The sequence below is a fragment of the Falco naumanni genome, chromosome 2 (genome assembly GCF_017639655.2).
Source record: "Falco naumanni isolate bFalNau1 chromosome 2, bFalNau1.pat, whole genome shotgun sequence".
In the NCBI taxonomy this organism is placed as follows: Eukaryota; Metazoa; Chordata; class Aves; order Falconiformes; family Falconidae; genus Falco; species Falco naumanni.
In genome coordinates this window covers 833,832-856,362 of record NC_054055.1, presented here as the reverse complement: position 1 = coordinate 856,362, position 22,531 = coordinate 833,832, and the positions used below count along the sequence as shown (strand labels likewise).

General features: G+C 50.5%; 1 protein-coding gene across 2 annotated transcripts in view; it reads right to left on the bottom strand.

Annotated features, from left to right (window-relative positions):
- POLD3 (DNA polymerase delta 3, accessory subunit) overlaps positions 1-20,993 on the bottom strand; it is a 46,312-nt gene extending 25,319 nt beyond the window's left edge. The window contains exons 1-4 of one of the 2 annotated variants that reach the window (XM_040583809.1): positions 20,654-20,993; positions 6,487-6,650; positions 2,268-2,323; positions 263-365 (exon numbers count right to left, since the gene is read on the bottom strand). In XM_040583809.1, the coding sequence (XP_040439743.1) occupies positions 263-365; positions 2,268-2,323; positions 6,487-6,498 (171 nt within the window). In that variant the 5' untranslated portion in view covers positions 6,499-6,650; positions 20,654-20,993. Of the gene's footprint in view, positions 1-262; positions 366-2,267; positions 2,324-4,515; positions 4,675-6,486; positions 6,651-20,653 lie in introns of those variants that run through there. The other variant, XM_040583808.1, reaches the window with a different exon arrangement.
- Between the last annotated feature and the right edge of the window lie 1,538 nt (positions 20,994-22,531).

Below are 22,531 nucleotides of genomic sequence, written 5' to 3'. Positions count from 1 at the left end.
ATTTAAGTCAATTAAATAAAACCCCTGGTGCATTATTCAGCACTGTATTATCAAATCATGACCAACTGATCTTTCCTCCCCATTACTTGTATGCTAGGACAGAGATAGTGCCTTATTTTGTACATGTACAGAACACCTAGCACACTGCGCCTGTTACTGGAAAAAGAGAGCAAGTTCAGCTTTTGACCCAAAGATTACAAAACAAGGTGGAAGATACAAGAACAAAGAGCTCGCAGACACCCTCAAGAAACGAAACACTCACAACGTATCCGTTCTGGATGAGGTTTCCTGCAACTAAGTAGGTGACATGAAGCTGAGCTCCTGAATTCTCCTTTCGTTTCCTCTCTACATAATCATACAGCATCCTGCACAAAAAGAAAACAGTGTTAATCACCTAGAAAGGAAAGAGCACATCACCACCCCTTCCGTGAAGCTTACGTAAAAGAGCAAAGGCAGCCTGACATGGAAACTTTTCACATAAGCACATAAGTTATTTTAACCAGGACTAAATTAATCTTACTGAGACACCTTCATTCTCTGCCACTTTGGAGAATCTCAGCCCAACAACTATAAAAACCAAAGATGAAATGCATACACGCTCTCAAAAGCTTTAATAGCTGGTTGCAGATGGTCTCAAATCCTCTAGGCTGCTGGTTCCAAAGTCTCCCCTCAAGAAAGGCCGTTTCCCTCATTACAACCCAGCATTCTGAAACACCTGAGAGAGGAACTGGTGATTTTTGGTACATAATCACATTGCCAGGTGTATATATACAATCCCAGTTACATCCACCCACAGGGTAATAAGAAACAGGAGGAAAGAGCATGATTAGTGATAACAAGATTGAGCTGAGACTCAAGCTTTCGACTCCTCTTATACCACTGATTTATGAGGAGTGTCCCACATAACTGGGCAGGGACACTACTGCACATTCCACAAAGACACTATCTGGTAAAGGTACTTGAAGATCATTACTGCTACAGAGCCAGACTGCAATTACCGTGCTGTCACAGCCAGCACAATCACTAAAATAATTGACTTGCATTATCAGGCATTTTTCAGCTTCTAGGAGAGAGTTTTAAGCACAAAGATGCCACAGGAGATCTCCAGCTCCAGGTTGTTTTCAAGGGTATGAGAAGGTGCACCTGCTTCACCTGGGCCACCTTCCTCAAAAGTTTTCTGGCTCCTTCTAGTTTACAATATGACCAGAACTGTTCCCAGCAGAGCTCTCCAGTCACATCTACACCATCACTAAAGCACACTCAGATTTACGCATCATCTAAACTGTTCACACACATGGAGTACAGAGACAAAACATCTTCATTATGTTAGATGCCCAAGTTGATATTATAGTAGCTTGGACAAGACAGGTGAAGCTGGGCTCAGTACACTACAGCTGAGTATGTAGCAAATGCCCCTTTAGGTCCAAGCCACAGCCAGAAACAAGGAGAGAAAATATTTGTATTATGAGACTTGCCACTCTCACAGAGCATTCAGATCTCATGCTTAACTTTACCTTGCTGTGTAGCAACAGCCTTGAATCCTTGAGAGCTCATTCTTTGGTTTATATGGTATTTAAAAGGTTACAATAATTTTTATTCTTCAAAATACATCAAGAGAAGTTTACGCATTTATGCTAAATTCGGAGAGGCAAAAATATTCTGACAGCACAGCTGACTTCCCCATCCTTCAGACATTCACCTGTGCCTGTTCAGCCTGGTATTTATAACAGGTCATGCACTACGCAGCAGGGTGATCAGAGAGGGTGTGCATTTGCCATACACATGAGCTGCAATTACTGTCAGTGTAAACCCGACTGCTCCCAGCAACATCCATGGATAACGTACCAATTCCTAAGCTGGAATATGGAGTGGCAGATTCTCACAGGGGCATAGCTCTGTTTGCGTGACTGGAGCCAAGTTCAGTAAGCACATCCGTGTTTCACAATGAAAGGAGCGACACACATTTCTGTAGTAATATAATGCTACAACATCTATTCTGACCGAAGTATTTATGATATAAATCAGCATCAGGTGTCCAGCTGAGCAACGCTCTCTAAAGCGCAACTCTCATCAAAGTCAAGGCGACACCTGCCTACAGGAGGAGCAAGGTACGTTGAATAACATAACCAACTGTACCTAAGACGACATGCAGGATTTTTAAATATTTCCAGAGAGACCATTTTAATACACTGAACACAATAATGAAAATTGCAATTAACAAGGCTTTGCCACAAAACAAAAAGTTTGCAGGATGCACTGATACCTACTGTTTAGCCTGGTTGACGTGAACTCCTAGAGTATAGCTTAGCCATTTGTATGTTACCTGTAACGAGAAAAAAAAATAATCCACTTTAGTATGAAAATCTCCTATCCTTTGCTTGTTTCATGTGCAAGTCAAACTCTAGACACGCACATACCACCAAGAAACCCACAACAAAACCTGTTAGAAGTGAGAGCACATGGACACCCACCCACCTGTGCTTCAGTGAGTAGATTGACTCCCTGAGATACTGGGACAAACTACCCACCCTGAAAGGTGTGGCTTTGGGAACGCCTTCTTGAAATGCCATTGTGTAAATAAAAGCCATTGAAAACACCTGCACTGCTTAGCTTTGTAACAAAGAATTAAACAGTACAATTTTAAACTGTGAGAAGCATTTATTGCTTCTGAGAATTTATTGGACTTTTGCCGCCCTCCCCTGTCATGGAGACACGGATCTCTGGCTGCAACACAAGTCTGACAAAACCTCTGGAGACTATAGGTCTAATCCCAGCCCTGCTGCTGACTTTCTGTATTTTTCAGACAAGGCATGTCTTCTATACCCATTTCTCCTCCTGCTCTGCCTTTTTAAGCGAATCCCCAGGCCAGGGCCTCTCCTATCTCAAATACAACAAATAAATTGTTATTAGTCTAGCCGTTTACTGAAACAAACTGTAGTGACATAGGCAGCTCATGTTAATACAACTGCTTTGATAGACAAGATGCATCAACCTTACTGTAGCAGTTTTTAGGCCAAAACCTTTATTTTGTTTGAAAGAAACATACACACATGCCTACCATTTTTCTGAACTTTCCTAGAAACAACAAGGCTTTAAGAGGCTACAGGCGGTAAGTAGTAATTTTACTTCTAAGCTGAAATAGTGGTTCAGACTCCCTCAACCTTTCACAGAAACAACAGTTTCATTCACTTCTGCATTTATACTGACACCAAAAATCATAACCAGGAAATCTCTCCAAACCAAATGATCGTTCAGAAAGCCGACATTAGTTTACCACAGCACTGGGTGCATGGGGGATCCTTCCTCCTAACGTGCACACCAAGCTACTTGAGTGTACACATTATAGACAGCAGAGCACTTGCGTATTCATAGTACATTACATGTTCACCTTCATTCACGCACAGGACTGGTTACAAGTTTCTCACTTCTACTGCACATCAGTGATTGCAACTCCTTATCAGTTTGTCTCCTCTTGCAGCCTGAACTTTTTCACTTGGCGACTTCTTTTTGCATAATTTACATAACGGTGCTCTTATCATTATCTGTTATTTCCTGAGACTGGCTGCCTTGGCTCGAAGTCCTTTCAGTCACCAATTTCGATGACAGTGAGATGGTGTGTACTTGAGCATTAACGACTTGAAGGAGTAGGTCAGCTTGACCTAAACTTTGTGCATATTCTTGTTTAACTAAATCAAGAGGTTGCCAACTGGAGAGTTTAGGCAACAATATCTCAGACTAAAAACACTGCTGTCACTACAGTGCTTTTTTGTTTTGAGGAAAAACAGCTCACCTATTAGACAGCATAAGGAATTTGAGGACAGCTGCTTTTCCTGTGATATAAATGATGCTGTTACCAATCCCCTTCAGAGACATTAACTTAAAAAGTCAAAGGGTGAAAAAAAAATCCTGACAAGAAAGGCTTGTCAGGAGATGTCTGGCTTGACAGAAAGCGTACATTAACTCTACATCGTGACCCCTGGAAAAGCAAACACTGCCAGGCACTGCACATGCGTCCCCAAAAAGAGGAGTAAAACCCGAGCAGCCAGCCCTGAGGGGCCAGGCAGATGCTCCTTCCTTCTGCAGCCCGCCGAGCGGGGCACGGGCACACACGCATGTCCCATAGGTGTGGGTGAGTGGGGGGGGGGGGGGGGGGGGGGGGGGGGGGGGGGGACACTGCCTTTGCCTCCCCTCCCCACTGCCCGCGGAAAGCGGCTCCCTGCGGCCTTGGGCTTCACCCAGCTGGGGTGGAAGGCAAAGGGGGCCGGGTGTCACCTCAGGCCCTGCCACTGCAGCCCCTCCCCGGTTCCTCAGCAAACCCCCAGAGCAGGGCTTGTGGCCCAGGCTGGAGGCTGGGGGGTGAAGCGCCCAAACATGCAGGCTGGCCTCCCCCAAACGGCAGCCACGCTGCGGGGGGAGGGAAGGAAGGTGTCTCCCCCCGAGGGGTCCCGCAACGGCGGCGGCCCGCCGCTCCCCCAGCGCCTCCTGCGCAGCCCCAGCCCCGCCGGCGGGACTCACGATGCGGTTCTGATCGGTGACGAACTCGTCGATGTTCTCGAGGTATAACTCGTCCTCCATGGCGGCCGGCGAGGGGTGGGCCGAGCAGGCCGCGGGCGGGCGGGTTCCCGCGCAGTTCAGGGCCGCGGCCGCCAACCCGCCGCCATGGCAACGAGGCGGGACGCGGGCGGGCGGGCGGACGGCGGCCGCGCCGGGACAAACAAGAGAGAGGCGGCGCCGCGCGGTGCTTGTGCCCGCCCCGCCCCTCACGGCCTGGCGCTTGTTCCCTGACAGCCCCGTGCCATCGCCTTACATGGCACCACGCCGTTCCTCCACATCCCCACACCATCCCCTCACATCCCTGCACTATCCCCTCACATGCCCACACTGTCCCCTCACAGACTCATGCCATGCCATCCCCTCACACTTCTCCACACCATTCCCTCACACTCTCACACCCCCATGCCATCCCCTCACACCCCCATGCCATCCCCTCACACCCCCCATGCCATCCCCTCACATGTCCCCATGCCATCCTCTCACATGCCCACACTGTCCCCTCGCAGATTCATGCCATGCCATCCCCTCACACTTCTCCACGCCATTCCCTCACACTCTCACACCCCCATGCCATCCTCTCACACCCCCACGCCATCCCCTCACATGCCCACACTGTCCCCTCACAGACTCATGCCATGCCATTCCTTCACACTTCTCCACGCCATTCCCTCACACTCTCACACCCCCATGCCATCCCCTCACAGCCCACATGGCATCCCCTCACACCCTCCATGCCATCCCCTCACAGCCCACATGCCATCCCCTCACACCCCCACGCCATCCCCTCACATGTCCCCATGCCATCCCCTCACATGCCCACACTGTCCCCTCGCAAATTCATGCCATGCCATCCCCTCACACTTCTCCACGCCATTCCCTCACACTCTCACACCCCTATGCCATCCCCTCAAACACCCCCATGCCATCGCCTCACATGTCCCCATGCTGTCCCCTCATGGACTCAAGGCCCCATGCCCCCCCCTTATATGTCCCCATGTCATCCCCTCACATGTCCCCATGCTGTCCCTCACAGACCTGCAGCCCTCCCGCAACCCTGCTCCTCCAGGCCTCAACATCCCAGCCACGGGCGGACCCAGTACTTTACACATGCTTTCTTTTTTTGGAGATAAACAGCAAGCACTGGAACAGGAGACTCCCAGTCTTTAAGTCCCAATCCCATTTGCATTTGCATTTAATACAGCTTCAGAGTAAGCTGAGGACATCATTGATATATCTGTATTGTTTTCTAAATACTTTTCCATGATAAAGTTAATCTAAAATCTGATAAAATCTAGGAGGTGGTTTCGAGGGTGGTTTGGTTTTTTCCTTCCAGTGTGGTTTATACTAATTTTTATTGGTCATGTTTCTTATATCTGTGCTGGCTGGTTTATAGCATGGTCCCACACGGGGCTGGCTGGTTCTGAGAGATCGCTGCTACTGGGAGTGGGGTATCTGGCATCTCCCACCCTCCCTAGACCTCATCAGCCTGAACCCCTCTGTCTCCGGCACATTTATTATCTTATTTTAACTCAATTAATTGTTTTTTTTTCATATACCATCTAGTTAGGTTAGCAAAGTGTTGCCTACAAACTGAGCTTAAAGTTTAATTGGTCAGGAATAGTCTATAACATATGGAAAGCACCCTGAATCGATTCCATAGACCTCTCCCTTCACTGGGAAAACAAAACTGTTTCAGCAGGGACCTGTTTCCTTTGTCACTGCATGCAGATGGCTTTCTTCATTTTACTGACAGTTAGGTACAAGCAATACAAAACAAATAAGTTCTTCATGTCTAGCACTGCGATGATATCCAGTTCTGTGGGAGAGAACTGGTGCGTGTTTCCTTTCATGTGGGCCTCAGTGCTGAGCTGAAAAATGTGGTTTTAGGGTCAGAAGTGAGTTCCACCCACAAAGAGATCACTGAAACATTACCTTTATGAGCATTAGGTGTTTTCCTGATCCCTAGGAGTGCTGGCTTCAGGAAATTGAGAGGTCCACATGCAGTGCCACAGCTTACGGGGCTGACCCACTCATCAGGAGTATTTCAAATGAAATTTGAGTGTGAGATGAATGCATTCCTGTATTGGTCCCAAGAGCTGTAACAGAGAAATGGAGAGATAGACTTTGCTGGTTTGCAAGGAAAAATCACAAAATTAGCCTTAACATCTTGAAGGAGTAATCTTCCTCTGGATCCCTGAGGTCATGACACCAGCCTTGATGTTAGTGATGCTGCAAAGCTTACATTTAATTAGCAAGTGCTGAGCAAGAACCTGTTACTCCCTGAAGTCAGAGGTTTTCTTTCTGATTTCAAAAAAAAGCAGGAGAAAGATTAAAATCATTGTCCGCATACTGCTGTCTTACAAAGAGGCAATGATTTTTTGCAGATTCTGGGTTCAAGATTTGCTGGTTACTCTTGTCACCAGTATGAGATGTCTCCAGTTCTTCCCAGAGCTGGTGAAGAGTGATTATGCAATTTCATCTCATGAATCAAGTCCTTGGGCAAAAATGTTCCTATCCAACAGTGCTTGAAACACAGCAGCTGATGAACGAAGAAAGAAAAATTATGACCCATGACCAAAGCATGGAACAGTTTAATATTAACAGTTTAATATTAATTAATGTCCTTTCACATTTTTCTGACAGTTAAAGTAAAAAGGAATTATGATGTTACAGACAGAACCACTTAAACTCCTGAAATAGCACCACAGAGAGGGCTACAAAGAGACTCGGGGTAAGTGATGGGATTTCCCCAAGGCTGTACATCAGGTCAGGGTGGAGGAGGAGGAGAGTCCCAGGTGTCCCTGCAAATAGGTACGAGGCTCTGCAAGCGGAACTGAACATTAATGAGGACAATGGTTCCATCTAGCGTGGAGGTGTCGCTGAGGTTCAGTCGGCCTATGCCCTGTGTCAAAACTGCTTCCATAAAGAAAAAAGGATGCGTCATTGTCATAGGAGACTCCCTTCTGAAGGGAACCAGGGGCCCAGTACACAGACTGGACACGCTTCTTAGGGGAGACTTCTGCCTCCCTGGGGCTCAGGTTAAAGACGTGAAGAGAAAGCTTCCTACCCTGGTGTGGCCCTCGGGTTATTATCCATTACTGATTTTGCAGGCGGGCTGCCATGAAGTTGCAACAAGAAGTCCAAGGGCAATCAAGAGAGACTTCAGGGCCTTGGGATGACTGGTTAAGGAACCAGGAGCACAGGTAACATTCTCCTCTATCCTTCCAGCTGCAGGGAAGGATAAAGAAAGAAACAGGAACATCCAGCAGATCAGTACCTGGTTCCAAGCTTGCTGTCACCAGCAGAATTTTGGGTTTGTTGATCATGGGTTGGTTTACAGGACACCAGGCTTGCTGGAGATAGATGGGGCATCCCCGTCTCAAAGGGGGAAAAGGATCTTGGCACTGGAGTTAGCAGGGATCCTTGGAAGAGCTTTAAACTGGTTTTGAAGAGGGCAAGGGATAAAACCAGGCTTGTTAGAGAGAAGGCTGGGGGCAGCACGCCAATGCTTGGGGGACGGTATGCTAGCGAGATCCTTTGGTCTGCCACCTCAGTGGAGGCAGGGGATGGAGATCCATGCAGCACCAAAGATGTAAGGGTTATTGAACACAGAATCACAGAATGGTTTGGATTGGAAGGGACCTTAAAGGTTATCCTGGCTGTATCACAAGCAGCATGGCCAGCAAGTTGAGGGAGGTGATACTCCCCCTCTGCTCCCCTCTGGCAAGAACCCCCCCTGCAGCGCTGCATCCAGCTCTGGGGCCCCCAACATAAGAAGGACATGGACCTGTTGGAGCAAGTCCAGAGGAGGCCACAGAGATGGCCAGAGGGCTGGAGCCCCTCTGCTATGGAGACAGGCTGGGAGAGCTGGGGCTGTGCAGCCTGGAGTGAAATTTCACTTTAGGGAAAAAGCCACAGAAGAAAATCTGGAAAGAGATGCAGCAGTGGGGACTCACACAAACCCTGCGGAGCCATCCTTGGGTGCCAGCGATTTCTGAGGAAGGAAGGAAGGAAGGGTGCACAGCAATACCCCTGGTAGTACGCACAGCCCAGTTTTCAGTGCCAGCAACACCCAAGTACAAAAGAGCCTTTAAAACATCTTGCAACCTGGGTGACTTTGTTAGTTTTTTTGGATCATAAATCTACCAAATACTACACCAATCTTGCAAATAAGGACAGCACTACCTGACTGGAGAGCAGCACGGATCCTTACAGTCTGTAGTGAACGTTACTTACTTTTGCATATTAAAGTAGAGCTGTGTAGCTTAAGACTAGCTTGTAAATTTGAACAAGGAGCTGAGGACTAGAACATGCCCTGTCTCCTTTCCTTGGATGGTAGCACTTGTAAATGATCTTTCACAGCTAAAATGCATAAAGTAATTTTAAAAAGAAAGAAAAATGGAAACAAGAGAAATAATCTTATTGTAATGCAGCAAACTGACAGATACTGGAGTATGTGCCTGGGATTTCTCTTGCACAACTGGAGATGGTAGGGTGTATGAATCCCAATGCAGGATCTGAAAATACTTTGGGAGTATTCCCTTAAAAGGTCTGATAATACTCTTTTGTATAGGATTTGCAGTACTCTCCTATGAGGCCCTGAAAAAAGTACATGAAACATATATTCCTCTTTGAAGAAGTCAAGAAATGTTATCCCCATTTCAAAGATGACGACACTGAGACACAGAGAGGTTATGTGATTTGTCCAAGAATCTTTCAATACTCCCAGGTGTAAAGCCTGAGTATCCTGACTCCCAAACTTTTTTTCTCAAAGCTCTATAAAGGATTCTTTCAAAGATTGCTTGTTAATAACAAAATGTCTTGTACTTACAGCTGCCCACAGCCAAAACCACCAGCACCAGCAGAAACTGAGCACAAGGACTCATAATAATAGTTTCACAAGTGCTTTCCAAAAAACAAAAAAGAATGGGCAGAGTCTCTGGAAATTTATTATATATAGTTGCTGGCAAGCATCTGCCTGAGGAGGAGTTTGAGTGAAAGGAGTTCTGTTAAAGTTTTAATTAATGCTGTCTGAGAGGGGACTTCCTTGAGCAACTGAGCAATGCTGAAGGGAGAACAGAAATGTAGAGATGCCAGTGTCAAAGCACAGTTAATCGAATCTGCCCAAAAATCATCTAGGTCCTGGCACCCGTTTCCTTTTGGAACCCATCAAATCTATTAGAGGCTTCTGAAGATCCAGATTCTAGGCAGAAATGCATCCCATCCAAGCAGAAGTGGAGGATTTCACTTAAGAAATGGAAGTCATGAGACAGATACATAAGGAGATACAGAGACTGACCCTTTTGCTTTCTTCCACCAAGATGAACTGCAAATAACCAGGCAGAATTAGTGGGATCTTTTCAGTAGGAAACCTGTATGATAGGTGGGTCATAGCTAAGCAAGGTGTCAAGGTGATGACTCCTTCCTTAACAATACAAAACGGAAAAGCAGCTGGAAGACTTAGGATCAAAGACCATCAGAGAAACAGTGGGAATTAGAGTAATAGAATCATTTAGGTTGGAAAAGACCTTTAAGATGATCAAGTCCAACCGTAAACCTAACACAATTAATCTGCTTCTAGGCTTGCAAGGGTCGGAGTCAGTACAGGCAAGTCTATAAATATTGCTATCACAGGAGACAGCTATATTTGAGACAGGTGCCTATGTTTGCACTGCTTAATTGTCTTTTCTATGCATGTTTGCAATAAAAAATCTTTAGATGCTCGAAAAGTGAGGCAGCAATAATGCTGACAAGGGAGAGGCATCTAAGAAACTATGAAGATAAGTTTCAGGTGGCAGAAGAATATATAACAAGGAACGCATCTCCCTTCTGACAACTCACAGAGAACAGCAGCGTGACAGCTGACAGCCTGTGGCTGTCTATCTTAGCCAAATCACTTCTGGCACCACTGACAGCACTGACTGCTGTCTCCAGTAGCGACACAGAGAGTTTTACACACCCAGCATATGTGGAGACACCTAAATTTAAGTGTCTGAATCTGGACCTGGTTCCCAGCCCGCTCACATGGTTTTGTGGTGTGTCGCAGTGCCACGTGCCTTCACAAAGAGAAATGTTGCATTGTTAATGGCCCGAGCAGATAGATTCACTTTTATACTTCATGCAGTCTTTTGTGCCAAAATTTCATGTACTATTATATTGACTCCCTTCTCAAAAAATAAAAATGCAAGCTTTAAGCACTGTAGTAGAAAAAGGCACGTGTAGCCATCTGGGAATGTGTCAGCCAGAAAAATATAACCTCTGCTACCACCATGTACGTGTTATCACATCTAAACAAAAATGACTGACATGAATGCCTTCACAAGCATCACTACAAATTTCCCACGTTGAGTCACATTAGTAGCTGGCATTTCTGACTTCAGGTTATTAGCTTAAACCCATACCTCATTCTGAGCCTGTTCTCGGAACTGTTTGCATGGCAAGACTGATGGAATAGTTCCCCTATGGACTCCTGTTCTTGATGTCTTTTATTTTAACATAATTAGTGTGCCTCAGCATGGAGTATTTGACATTTATTCAGTAGCAGGGTGGGCACAGAAGGAGCTGTGGCAGAACAGCTTGTTTTCGAGCAGCTATGCGGATCTGTTTCCGCAAGCAGACAAGCTATTAAAGAAGATAAACAAGAGTAACAGCTAGGAAATAATGAAAGCCCTCTGAAGAATGACTATTGATAAAGCAGAGATTAGAATGAGCAGGAAAGCATCTCCCCAACTACAGGGCAGTTTGCAGCTACAGCATCCCAGGCGCGAGCAGGCAAGGAGATACTGGGAGGAAACGCTTAGGCTGTGTCACATACTGTACTCAGGGTGAGAATGCAGGGCCACCCTTTCCCTTCTAGCTCATACCCTAGTCGAAGAAAGGAATAAGAAAATTTAAGCTACCCCTTGCACTGCAAGATCTGAGCTCTGGGGATAGGCTGAAGATGGGTTCTTCGATGTCTCTGTCCATCTTTACTACTAGTGAAATTCAACTTCAAAACCAGGCTGGTTAGTAGATTTTGGGGAAAATAACCCATAACAGCGTGAGTAACTGGCAGCAAGAAACAGCAATCCTGAAAAAGACCCACTGCAGTCGCAAAAGGGGTCATTACTTAAAGAGCTTGCAAACGGCCGAACAGCAGCGACAGCTGATGCGGTCTGCGAACTACGAACGGATCGAGCTCCTATCGCGGTGGGGGCCCCGCATTTCCAAAATCGTCTCTTCTCATGCAATTCCCTGTCCGAGTCAGCAGGTGACAGTTAGATACCACGCTTGCCTGGCATCCCTGGAGCTGCACGTTGCCGTCCTGGGTGATGAAGCTCTGCTGCTATTGCTGGAATAGAGCACGCTACATTACTCTGCAGCTTGTGCAAACCGGAGCTTTTGCTGCTCATCCCTGCCTGCTTCCCACCACCCACCGTCTCGTCCTCACTGCCAGCCCAAGTGTTTGTGCAGCCATGCTGAGAACTGGGTCAGGAAAACCAACTTAAGTTAAAACAAACTTTTTTCCTGCACTAATTTTAGTCTGGATCAGTCCTCCCAAACCAGCTCAGCACCCTGTCACACAAACACTGCTGCTGAGGAGCAACAGGACAGTGGCACTGCTGTGTCTGACAACACTGCAGGCTTATGCCAGTTTAAAGTGTTGATGGAGCAGTGGCATAAATCATGCAGTCACAGAATCATTTCAGTTGTGAAAGATTTTTAAGACGATTGAGTCCAACCATTAACCCAGCACTGCCAAGCCCACCACTGAACCATGGCCCTAAGGGCAGTCTTCTGACCCCCACATGGACGGTGCCTGCACCCCGTCCCCGGGCAGCCTGTGCCAGCGCTTGGCCACCCTGTCGGGGAAGACATTTCTCCCCGTGCCCACCCTGAACCTGCCCTGGTGCGGCTGGAGGCCGTTCCCTCCTGTCCTGCCGCTGGTTCCTTGGGAGCAGAGACCGACCCCCCTCGCTGCAGCCTCCTGCCAGGCAGCTGTAGGGAGCCAGAAGGGCCCCCCTGAGCCCCCTTTTCTCCGGGCTGAGCCCCCCCAGCTCCCCCAGCCCCTTCCCCAGCCCCTGCCCGGCTCTGGACACGCTCCAGCCCCTCCGGGTCTGTCTGGGGGTGAGGGGCCCAACGCTGAGCCCAGGGCTCGAGGGGCGGCCGCACCAGGGCCCAGCACAGGGGGACGGGCACTGCCTGGCCCTGCTGGCCACGCTGCTGCTGACACCGGCCAGGGCGCTGCTGGCCGCCGTGGCCACCTGGGCACACGGGGGGCTCATGCCCAGCCGGCTGCCGACCAGCCCCCCCAGGCCCTTCCCCGCCGGGCAGTTCCCAGCCCCCTGCCCCCAGCCCGCAGCGCTGTGGGGGGCTGGTGTGACCCACGGGCAGGGCCCGGCACTCAGCCCCGTTGGGCCTCACACAGTCCTTGCTTCACAGCACCTTCCGCTCATGCAAATTGTGGCTGAGGTGGGCCCGCTCCCCTCCATCCGCACTACTTAGTGTGCACTGGCACTTCTGAAATCATCTGCTGCGAGCCTTAAAGAGCTGAGCAAGCTGAATAATAATGAATTATAAACAAATATCTGGGATTTGGGTGACCAGAGTTGTGTGATCCCAGCAACAACTGTGCTTTTTGCACAGCTCCAACAGGCACAGAGCCCCAGAGAAGAACCACTGGCTGGAGAGGGCACACAGCGATGCCATGTGACGGTGGCCGTTTAGCAGGAGTGCACCTTGCTCTGGGCAAATTCACTCACTTCATGGGAACTCCAGGCGGATACAGATCCTCACCTGAATGCAGCCATTTTTTACATGGCAAAGGTGAGGGAAGGCTCAAGGCCAGGCTGGACTGGGCTGGGAGCAGCCTGGGCTGGGGGGAGGGGGCCCTGCCCCTGGCAGGGGGTGGGACTGGCTGGTCTTGAAGGTCCCTTCCAGCCCAAACCATTCTGTGATTCTATTCTGTGAAGGAAATTGCACACTATTAGTAAGTGTTAAAATAAACTCATGTGATGCATGTGGCCTCACAGCGTGCTAGGGTGTTTCTTTAGTGGTCACAGCAATCACGTTACTCAGCTGGCATCGTGTTTGTTTTGCTGGTAACAAAATTGTATACATCCTCTTCCTCCATGCACTTTCTCTCACACTCTTGTTGTCTCTTTTTCTTCATTCCACAGCAGCTATTCCTGTAGTGCAACATTTTGCTTCTGGCTTGACATTTGCGTTTAGTTTACGGAAAGAGTGTGCAGGTCTTAATACATTACTCATCTTTTTTTTTAAAAAAAAAAAAGTCTTTTTTCATCTTTTGTTTTTTCCTCCTTTAAGTTTCCTGCTTTGAGCTTTCTGGATGATTTCCTGACCTGGGTTAACGTGCCTGGTAACTGTAAAATTACACTTTTCAGCTTCAGGGCACAGTGTGTGTCTTGGTACTGCTGATTGGCTTAAGGGTAAAAATGAATTTATTCTAGCTGAGGATTTCTTTTCTGTTTATGAAAATGCCATGGGATCTGGTTCTGATCTCACTCATACCTGCTTTATTCTCCGAGGTAACTAGATGGGCATAAGTTGAAACAGGAGATATTCAGGCCGGACAAAAGGAGCAGCTTTTTCTCTGTGTGGATGGTCAAGCAGTGGGACAGGGCCTTGGGGAGCTGTACATGGCTGCTCTTGGAGGTTTTCAAGACCTGGCTGGATAAAGCCCTGCACAACCCAGCCTCATCTCAGAGCTGAACCTGCTCTGAGCAAGAGGTTGGACTCTAGATTTCCCGAGGTCCCTTCCAACCTGAATTATGGTCCTACAAACCTCTGTGATACCTGCTTTGCAGCAGAGAAATGAGAGAAGCAGCAGGTCTCTAGCACAGAAAAAAAAGAAAAAGAAGGAAGGGTAAAAGAACTTCATTAATGCCTGAAGATTTATGGTTTTGAGTTTAAAAAGGCCTTGTCTAGTTCTGGGGTCCGCAGCTCAAGAGAGAGAGGGAACTACTGGGGAGGTGCCAGCAAAGGCTATGAGGATGGTGAGGGGCTGGAGCATCTCCCTGATGAGGAAAGGCTGAGGGAGCTGGGGCTGTTCAGCCTGGACAGGAGAAGACTGAGAGGGGACCTCACCAACGCCCACAAATCTCTCAAGGGTGGGTGCCACAAGGACGGGGCCAGGCTCTTTTCAGCGGTGCCCAGCGACAGGACAAGGGGCAACGGGCACAAAGTGCAAGACGGGAACTTCCATCGGAATGTGAGGAAGAACATCGCTCCCCTGAGGGTGACGGGACACCGGGACAGGCTGCCCAGAGAGGCTGTGGGGTCTCCTGCTCTGGAGACATTCAAACCCGCCTGGACGCGGCTCTGTGCAACCTGCTCCGGGAGAGCTGCTTCAGCAGGGGGGGGGGCTGGGTGGGCTCCAGGGGTCCCTTCCCACCCCCACCATGCTGTGTTTCTGTGATTCTGTGAAGATGCCAAGCACTGCTAAGCAGCATTTTAAAAATTTTGAAACTCTTTCCATTCAGAATCTAAAATAATTTTAAAAATGAAGGCAAACACAGTTGTTTCCACAGCGCATGTGAGTACTCTCATCTTCTGACTCCTAATTAATCTCCTGCCTAGTCTGGGTCCCAAATTCCCACAGTTTACCCCTCTCCTGGCTCATTCTCCAACAGAAGGTCACAGACCACAAGAGAAAAAGGATCATCTGAAGTACAGTCATCCTAAAGGGATTAATCCCGGCATTTCCCGCAGGAGCTAACTCCCTGCTGCACAGCGTGTGCCTGCAGCTGGCTGTGTGAAAGGGGTGACACAAGAGTCACCTGCCAGCTCTGCAGTAAACTGGATGGCGTTTGGGGCTCTTGTGCACCCCGGTGCTGCGTGGACTCCTTCAGCGGAGGCAGAGCAAGCAGCGGTTTGCTGGTGGTGGGGCATGTCCATGAAATGACTGCCCAGATCAACCCAAACTGCCAGTGTTTGGGAGGGGGAGGGCGAAAGGAGGTGGCCGTAATTCAGAGGAGCTGGCCCTGACCTGCAGAAGTCGTGGTGGGGCGAGGAAGAGATGGGAGAAACCGGCATCTCGAGCAAGTTAAGACAGAGGCAGCCATCACATCACTCTCTGGAAGGATGCCGGGGCAGTTTGTGGCCTCTAAGCCCTGTTCCCCCAGATCTGGGGACAAAGGCAGTACCTTCTGACCCATACCTGTCATGATGCCAGCCCTGCTCTCCTAGTGACGCTCAAATAGCAGGTACACAGACGGTATAAACTGCAAACCTGCATCTGAAAGTAGCCGAATTCAGCCACTCTTTTATATTTAAAAAAAAATAAAATTTTGATTTAAACACAACTAGAGCAGCAACTGATGCAAATGTATGTGTGTGTGCCAATAAAAAAGGAGCGGTTCTCTGAGATGCCTTCTCAAACAAGGTCCCCTTATCGCCGCCGCAGCTCGCAGCTCCTGGGTGTAGTTATGGGTTCATCTGCTTGTTGTCACAGAAAGCAAAAACACCAGGTCTGATCCCTGACAGTTGGAATAAATGGCCTTTTTTTTCCAGTCTGGTGTCTGAAATAAGACCTTTTAAAAGAGACAACTGCTTCAAAGCAGAAATAACTTCTCTTGGGAGATTAATCCCTGAAAAACATTCCAAACTGGCAGATTTTTGGCAGCAGAACGAAAAGACAGAAGGAACGGCAATTTTTACCATCCCGACTGTCACTTTTCACACAAAGAGAACAGTATCAAGTCAAAGGCACCTCAAAATTCACGTTGGGTAGAGATAAAAATTAAGCGGCTGAGACTGCGTTGTGAAGAACTTCACCTACCAGGGTGGTGGCACAGAGCCTTGCCACGAGCCTACACTTCTGGTTTTGTAACATTAACTCCTGTCCAGTTTGCGCTTATTTTACTGATCCCCTGCCCATGCCAGCCCCTGCCTGCACTAGGCCCTACCTGTACCGTGACTGCCAGAGCGGTGCAGCCTGGCACAGTGTCTGCAGTGCTCCACAGAGCTGCGGGCAGCTGGGTCAGGACAGCTCTCCTCCTGGCCCCGTGGCACAACCCTGACAGCAGTGTGATGGTTCTCTGCCTGTTCCCTCCTGGTAAAATGGATCCTGCTCTCCTGGTAAAATATTTTGAGATCTATCGATGTGCACTGGCTCCAGCTTTTTTCTTCCTCTGTTGTGCTAACTCTGAAGTTTAAGCTTCAGCTCCCCCAAGGTATGAAAAGCTCCCCCAAGGTATGAAAAGCAAAGAGTCAACAGAACAAGATTACTTCCAAAGAGTTGAGTTTCTGGAGGACACACTGACAAGCAGGTCTGACTCCTGGAAGTCAGAGATGGATTAACAACCCCTCTGAGTGACTTCTGCTCCTGCCTCATCAGAGGCTGTGCGAAAGCGCTCTGGAGAATTGTAATTCTAGGACAGTTTGAGGCTTGGCTCAACGTATGATTTGTACTAAGGCATGATTTGTACTAAGGCATTTGGGTCAGGTAGCCAAGACACTTGTTATTTGATGTGACAGATGAAGCTGGGCAGTGATTTTGAATCACCATGACCAGCAGGTAAAATGCCCTCAGTGCACTAAAACAGCCGTACCTTGCAGATGGCCTTGCTGTAATCTCTATGTCTGGATTACAGCTCTGGAGAGATGCCATGGAATCGTCAGATGGGTTGGGCTGGAAGGGACCTTTAAAGGTGATCTAGTCCAACCTCCCCTGCCATGGGCCTTCCATCAGCCCAGGCTGCTCCCAGCCCCGTCCAGCCTGGCCTTGAGCCCTGCCAGGGATGGGGCACCCACAGCTGCTCTGGGCAGCCTGGGCCAGCGCCTCGCCGCCCTCACGGGGAAGGGTTTCTTCCTCACGTCCAACCTAAATCTCCCCTCTCTCAGCTTCAAGCCATTCCCCCCTGTCCCACCGCTCCCTGCCCTTGCCCAAAGCCCCTCCCCAGCTTTCCTGTCGGCCCCTCCAGGCACTGGGAGCTGCTCTAAGGTCTCCCCGGAGCCTTCTCCTCCCCAGGCTGCACAGCCCCAGCTCTCCCAGCCTGTCCCCACAGCAGAGGGGCTCCAGCCCTCTGACCAGCTCCGTGGCCTCCGACGGGCCCGCTCCAACAGGTCCGTGTCCTTCTGATGTTGGGATTCCCTGAGATGGACGCAGCGCTGAAGTGGGGGTTCTCACCTGGACATGTCCCCATTGTCCCTTCCGGGGCTGCTGTCCCCAAACACCTGGCAACATCACTGCACACCAGCCCACTCCCTAACTGAGCTCATCCAGAGGATCCTTCTTAAAAACAACGCTCTGACGAGTGTTTAACCTGACCAAGATGGTTTCCGCAGGCCTGTGAAGTCATGCTAGTTGACCAGAGTGGAGGGTGACCTCTGGCAGGGTGTCTGGCCAGCAGCTGGGGACAAACTGGAGATGAGAGCATCTTCACTGGTTTCAATGAAGGCCAAACAATGCGTCTGAGGTTTGGGAGTGGAAACATCAGCTCCCGGTGGCACGGGAAGCTCAGAGGAGCAGAGCTGCCTGCCACGTCAGCTACAAGATGGGTCAAAAGATGACAACTGCCAAGAGAAGCACAATCAACACAGCAACTCACACCAGCTCTGACCCAGCTCCCCAGGCACAGCAAGGAACTTCCTTAACTACTTCCTTAATGCACCTCACGGTGCACGCAGCCCACAGCACAACCTTACACGTGCACTTCCTTGTTTTTCTTCCCCTTTGTTGCAGCCTTGGGAACATGCTTTTTTGAGTCAATGAATAGATCAGGGGGTCAGGAGCAGCTCTGGAGATGGGTCACATCCACCAAGATCCTGTCTGAATGAACTGGAGATCTCAGCCAGAGCGATTCCCTCCCAACATGCTTAGGGAAAGGTTTATTATGGAATAAGATGGAGTGAAAATGTTTGTCCTTCCAAATAACGGCAGGACTGGTAGCTGGTGCTTGCAGGACTTCATTGATGCTGGTGTCCTGTGTAGGGATGCCGGCTGACCCTTTGTCCTGGTTTCGGCTGGGACAGAGTTTATTTCCTTCTCAGCAGCTGGTGCCGCGCTGCGGTTTGGGTTTGGTGGGAGCGATGCTGGCGACCACCCGTGGGTTCGGCTGTGGCTGGGTGATGCTTGTGCTGAGTCAGGGACTTCTCAGTTTCTCAGGCCGAGGGGGCTGGAGGGACACGGGGAATGGGGAGGGGACACGGCCAGGGCAGCTGACCCCAACTGGCCAAAGGGATGTTCCAGACCATGTGGCGCCATGCTGAGCAGATATAAGCTGGGGAAGAAGAAGGAAGGGGGGATGCTCGGAGTGATGGTGTTTGTCTTCCCAAATCCCTGTTATACATGATGGAGCCCTGCTGCCCTGGGGGTGGCTGAGCCCCTGCCTGCCCATGGGAAGCGGTGAATGAATCCCTTGTTTTGCTTTGCTTGTGCACACAGGTTTTGCTTTACCTATGGAACTGCCTTTATCTCAACCCACAGGTCTTCCCACTTTTACCCTTCCGATTCTCTCCCCTATCCCATCAGGGGGGAGCAAGTGAGCAGCTGCAGGGGGCTTCATCGCCGGCTGGGGTTAAATCACAACACCCTTCCAAGGTATCGCATGGGAACCTGTGGGCATGCAACTGGCATAAAAGTTATCAAGGGAAAATAAATCCATAGCTTAAAACTTCCCAGCACCACCTCCTTCCACACCAAGCCAGGAGACCTCTCTGTCACCAGAGGTCTTAGAGACCCAGTGGCATGTCAGCGGGGATGGCCAGCCAGGACCAAACCCTACCAGAGTGAGAGGAGGTGACCTCTGAGCTCCGCAGCGGGAGGAGGCATGCAGCCACGATTCCATAAACACAGCCAGGGATGCCCTGACCTCTTCAGGACAGGCTTTTTCTTCTGAGCTTCTGTAGCCTGTAGCACAGCTGGGCCCTAGCCCATGCGTTGAACTCCAGCACGCTTCAAATAATTAATGTAATTAGTACATGCAAACAGAGCGGCTGCTAACCCTGTTGCTGCTGTGGCCCTTGAGTACAATTTGCTTGAAAAAAAGTTATGGGATTTTGCTGAAAGGCTTGGGGTTGCACGGGGAGGGGACTGGAGGTGCGAGGGGCAGCCCAGGCCAGGCAGCCTGCTCCTGGCTCCGTCTGTGACACCAGGACGGCTCCGTCACCTCTCCGTGGCATCCTGGCCTTGCCAAAGTCAACAGGAATTTTATCCCAGACTTCACCATTGCCAAGATGTTGCCCCTTGCAACTGTCTGTAGCTCCCCGTGAGCTGCGACAGTCCCTCTCACCAGGCACCTGTTTCACAGCCACCACCTTTGTCCTCCCCTCCCCTTCCTGCTATTAAGCCCGGACTTGCATTAGCTCTAAAGCGCCCCGAGGGAGGCTCTAGTGCCAAAAAACCGGGCTCTGCAATCAAAGGAATTGGTGAGGATTCAAGAGGCTCGGCTAATGTTTAAGGTACCCAAAGGAAAAGGTACGACAGAATGGCAAATTACCATATCACGAAGAAAAAAAAAAGAACAAACCACTTTAAAAGTACTCAAGCCCCAACAGAAGGATAAAATGTGAGCCATCCATGGCTCCCTTCCATACAAATTTCCTCCCTGCTTCAAAAGCAGGATATTGACAGTAAATACACCAGCGCCGCAACCGCGCTCATCTCTGTCGTCTTATTTACGAGGATCCCAGCCCTATTACACACAACTCTCCCCATCTTACGCATGCAGCGCCACGGCAAGCCAAAAAGGAAGAGCATTTGGCTTTGATCTCCAGGCAAGAAGTTGATGCTTAATCATAAAAAAAAGGAAATAACTCCATACACACACAATGTTGGTGCAAAATACATGCCTCTGCTGCCAAGGGTAGAGCCCCGGGGCAGCTCTCCTGAAGTCAGTGGTCGAGGTGATGAGCCCGCCTGACGCAGGCTGGGTGCTGCTCCGTGCACTTGAATACAAGCAACACGATGACCCGGTGAGGGTTGTGGTGGTTTTTTTCCCCATTTTTTTCCCCCCAGGCTGTATTAATTTTATAAACCATTATAGCACTCGTTCCTTTTCATCGAGAAAATGATTAAAGAAAGGGAAGTGCCTTCCCTTCCTCGCAAATACCCGCGCAGAAGTTAACGCCGCTGTCAGATGACAGCTGAATTAATTACCTGTGGCGACGGAGGGTAGACAACCAGCGAGGCACATTTTTGATAAAAGCCAGAGTTTAGTAACACAGTCGATAGCTCTATGAAATCAAAACATACTTTCGCGCGCCTAATCCGGTCGGTACGTCGCAAGGACGGTGGGCTGGGAATGGTTTGCTCAGCTTTTATGGGCTGACTCACGAGCAGTCTGACCAGACTTGCAAATTTTCTACATTTAGAATAAAAAGTTTTGCAGGGAGCGTTTTCTCGCTGTCCAAGTCGCAGGGTGACTAACTGCAGCGCATACCAGCCCTTCAGCAACCCAGTGTTATCTACAGTCCACGACCTCCACGTCTAACCCTAGAACCCCCATTTCACCCCATTTGGAGCAGGTCTGTGACTGCCCGGCCCCCGCCCCAGCCCAGCCCCCCAGGACGCCATGTCCCCGTGCCCTCCCCTCACCCCTGCCCGTACCCCACCTGTCACCGCAGTCCCAGCCCGCAGTGCCCCACGCCCCAGTGGTGACAGCCCTTATCTCTCCCCCCCACACTCCCCTGCGGCCCTGGGCCCTATCAGGCGCCCCCAGGCCCCTGACCTCGTCCCAGTGCCTTATCCCCCTGCCCAGGCTCCGTCCGCTATCGCTAATGCCTGTCCCCAAGTGCAATCCCCCTGTTCCCAATCTCCTATCCCCTGTCCCCATCCTCTGTCTTCTACCCCCCACCACAGTCCCCATTCCCCGTACCCTGTTCCGGGCCATGTCCCATATCCCCAGGCCCTGCCCGCCAGGCCCCAGCCTCAAATCACAGTCCTCTGTCTCCCTGTCCCCTCTCCCTTGTCCTCCATCTCTCTCCCCATCCCCTGCGCTGGTCCCCTCTCCCCCTATCTGTCCCCTGTGCTCCACTCCCACACCTGTCCCCTATCATCCACCTCTGCCACCTGTCCTCTACCCTCATCCTCCCTCTGTCCCCCCTTCCCTGTCCCCCCTCTCCACCTCCACCCCTCCTGCCCTGCCCCCATCTTCCTGTCTCTCCCCTATCCCCATCCCCTGGTGCCATCCTGTGCCTGTCCCCCATCCTCTATCTGTCCCCTCTGCCCTGTTCCCTCCATCCTCTATCCTCCCCCACTCCCCTGTCCCCTATCCCCCCCACGCCTGTCCCTCCACTCCCCCTGCCTGTCCCCAGGCCCCTGTCCCCTGTCCCTGTGTCCTATCCCCCCATCTCTGTCCCCTCTGCCCTATCCATCCCTGCCTCCAGTCCCCCATTTTCTGTCCCTATACCCCATGCCCGACCCCATCATCCATCTCTGTCCCCTCTGGCCTGTCCCCATCATCCATCTCTGTCCCCTCTGGCCTGTCCCCATCCCGTCCCCTCTCCCCTCCATCCCTCTCCCCTCTGCCCTGTCCCCCAGCCTCTGTCCCCATCCCCCGTGCCTGACCCTATCCTCCATTTCTGTCTCCTCTGCCCTGTCCCCTATCTTTTGTCCCAATCCCCTGTGCTTGTCCCCTATCCCCCCCGCCTGTCCCCTCTGCCCTCTCCCCATCCCTCCCATCCTTGTCCTCTGTCCCCATCCCCTGTGCCCGTCCCCTATCCCCTCCATCCTTGTCCCCTGTCCTCTGTCCCCATCCCCTGTGCCCGTCCCCTATCCCCTCCATCCTTGTCCCCTGTCCTCTGTCCCCATCCCCTGTGCCCGTCCCCTATCCCCCCCCTTGTCCCCTGTCCCCATCCCCCCCCTTGTCCCCTGTCCTCTGTCCCCATGCCCTGTGCCTGTCCCCCATCCCCCACCTCTATCCCCTCTGCCCTGTCCCCAGACCCCTGTCCCCATCCCCTGTGCCGGTCCCCTCTCCGCGCCACCTGTCCCGCCCCGTCTCTCCCCGTCTCTCCCCGCTGCCCCGCCCCCCGCCCC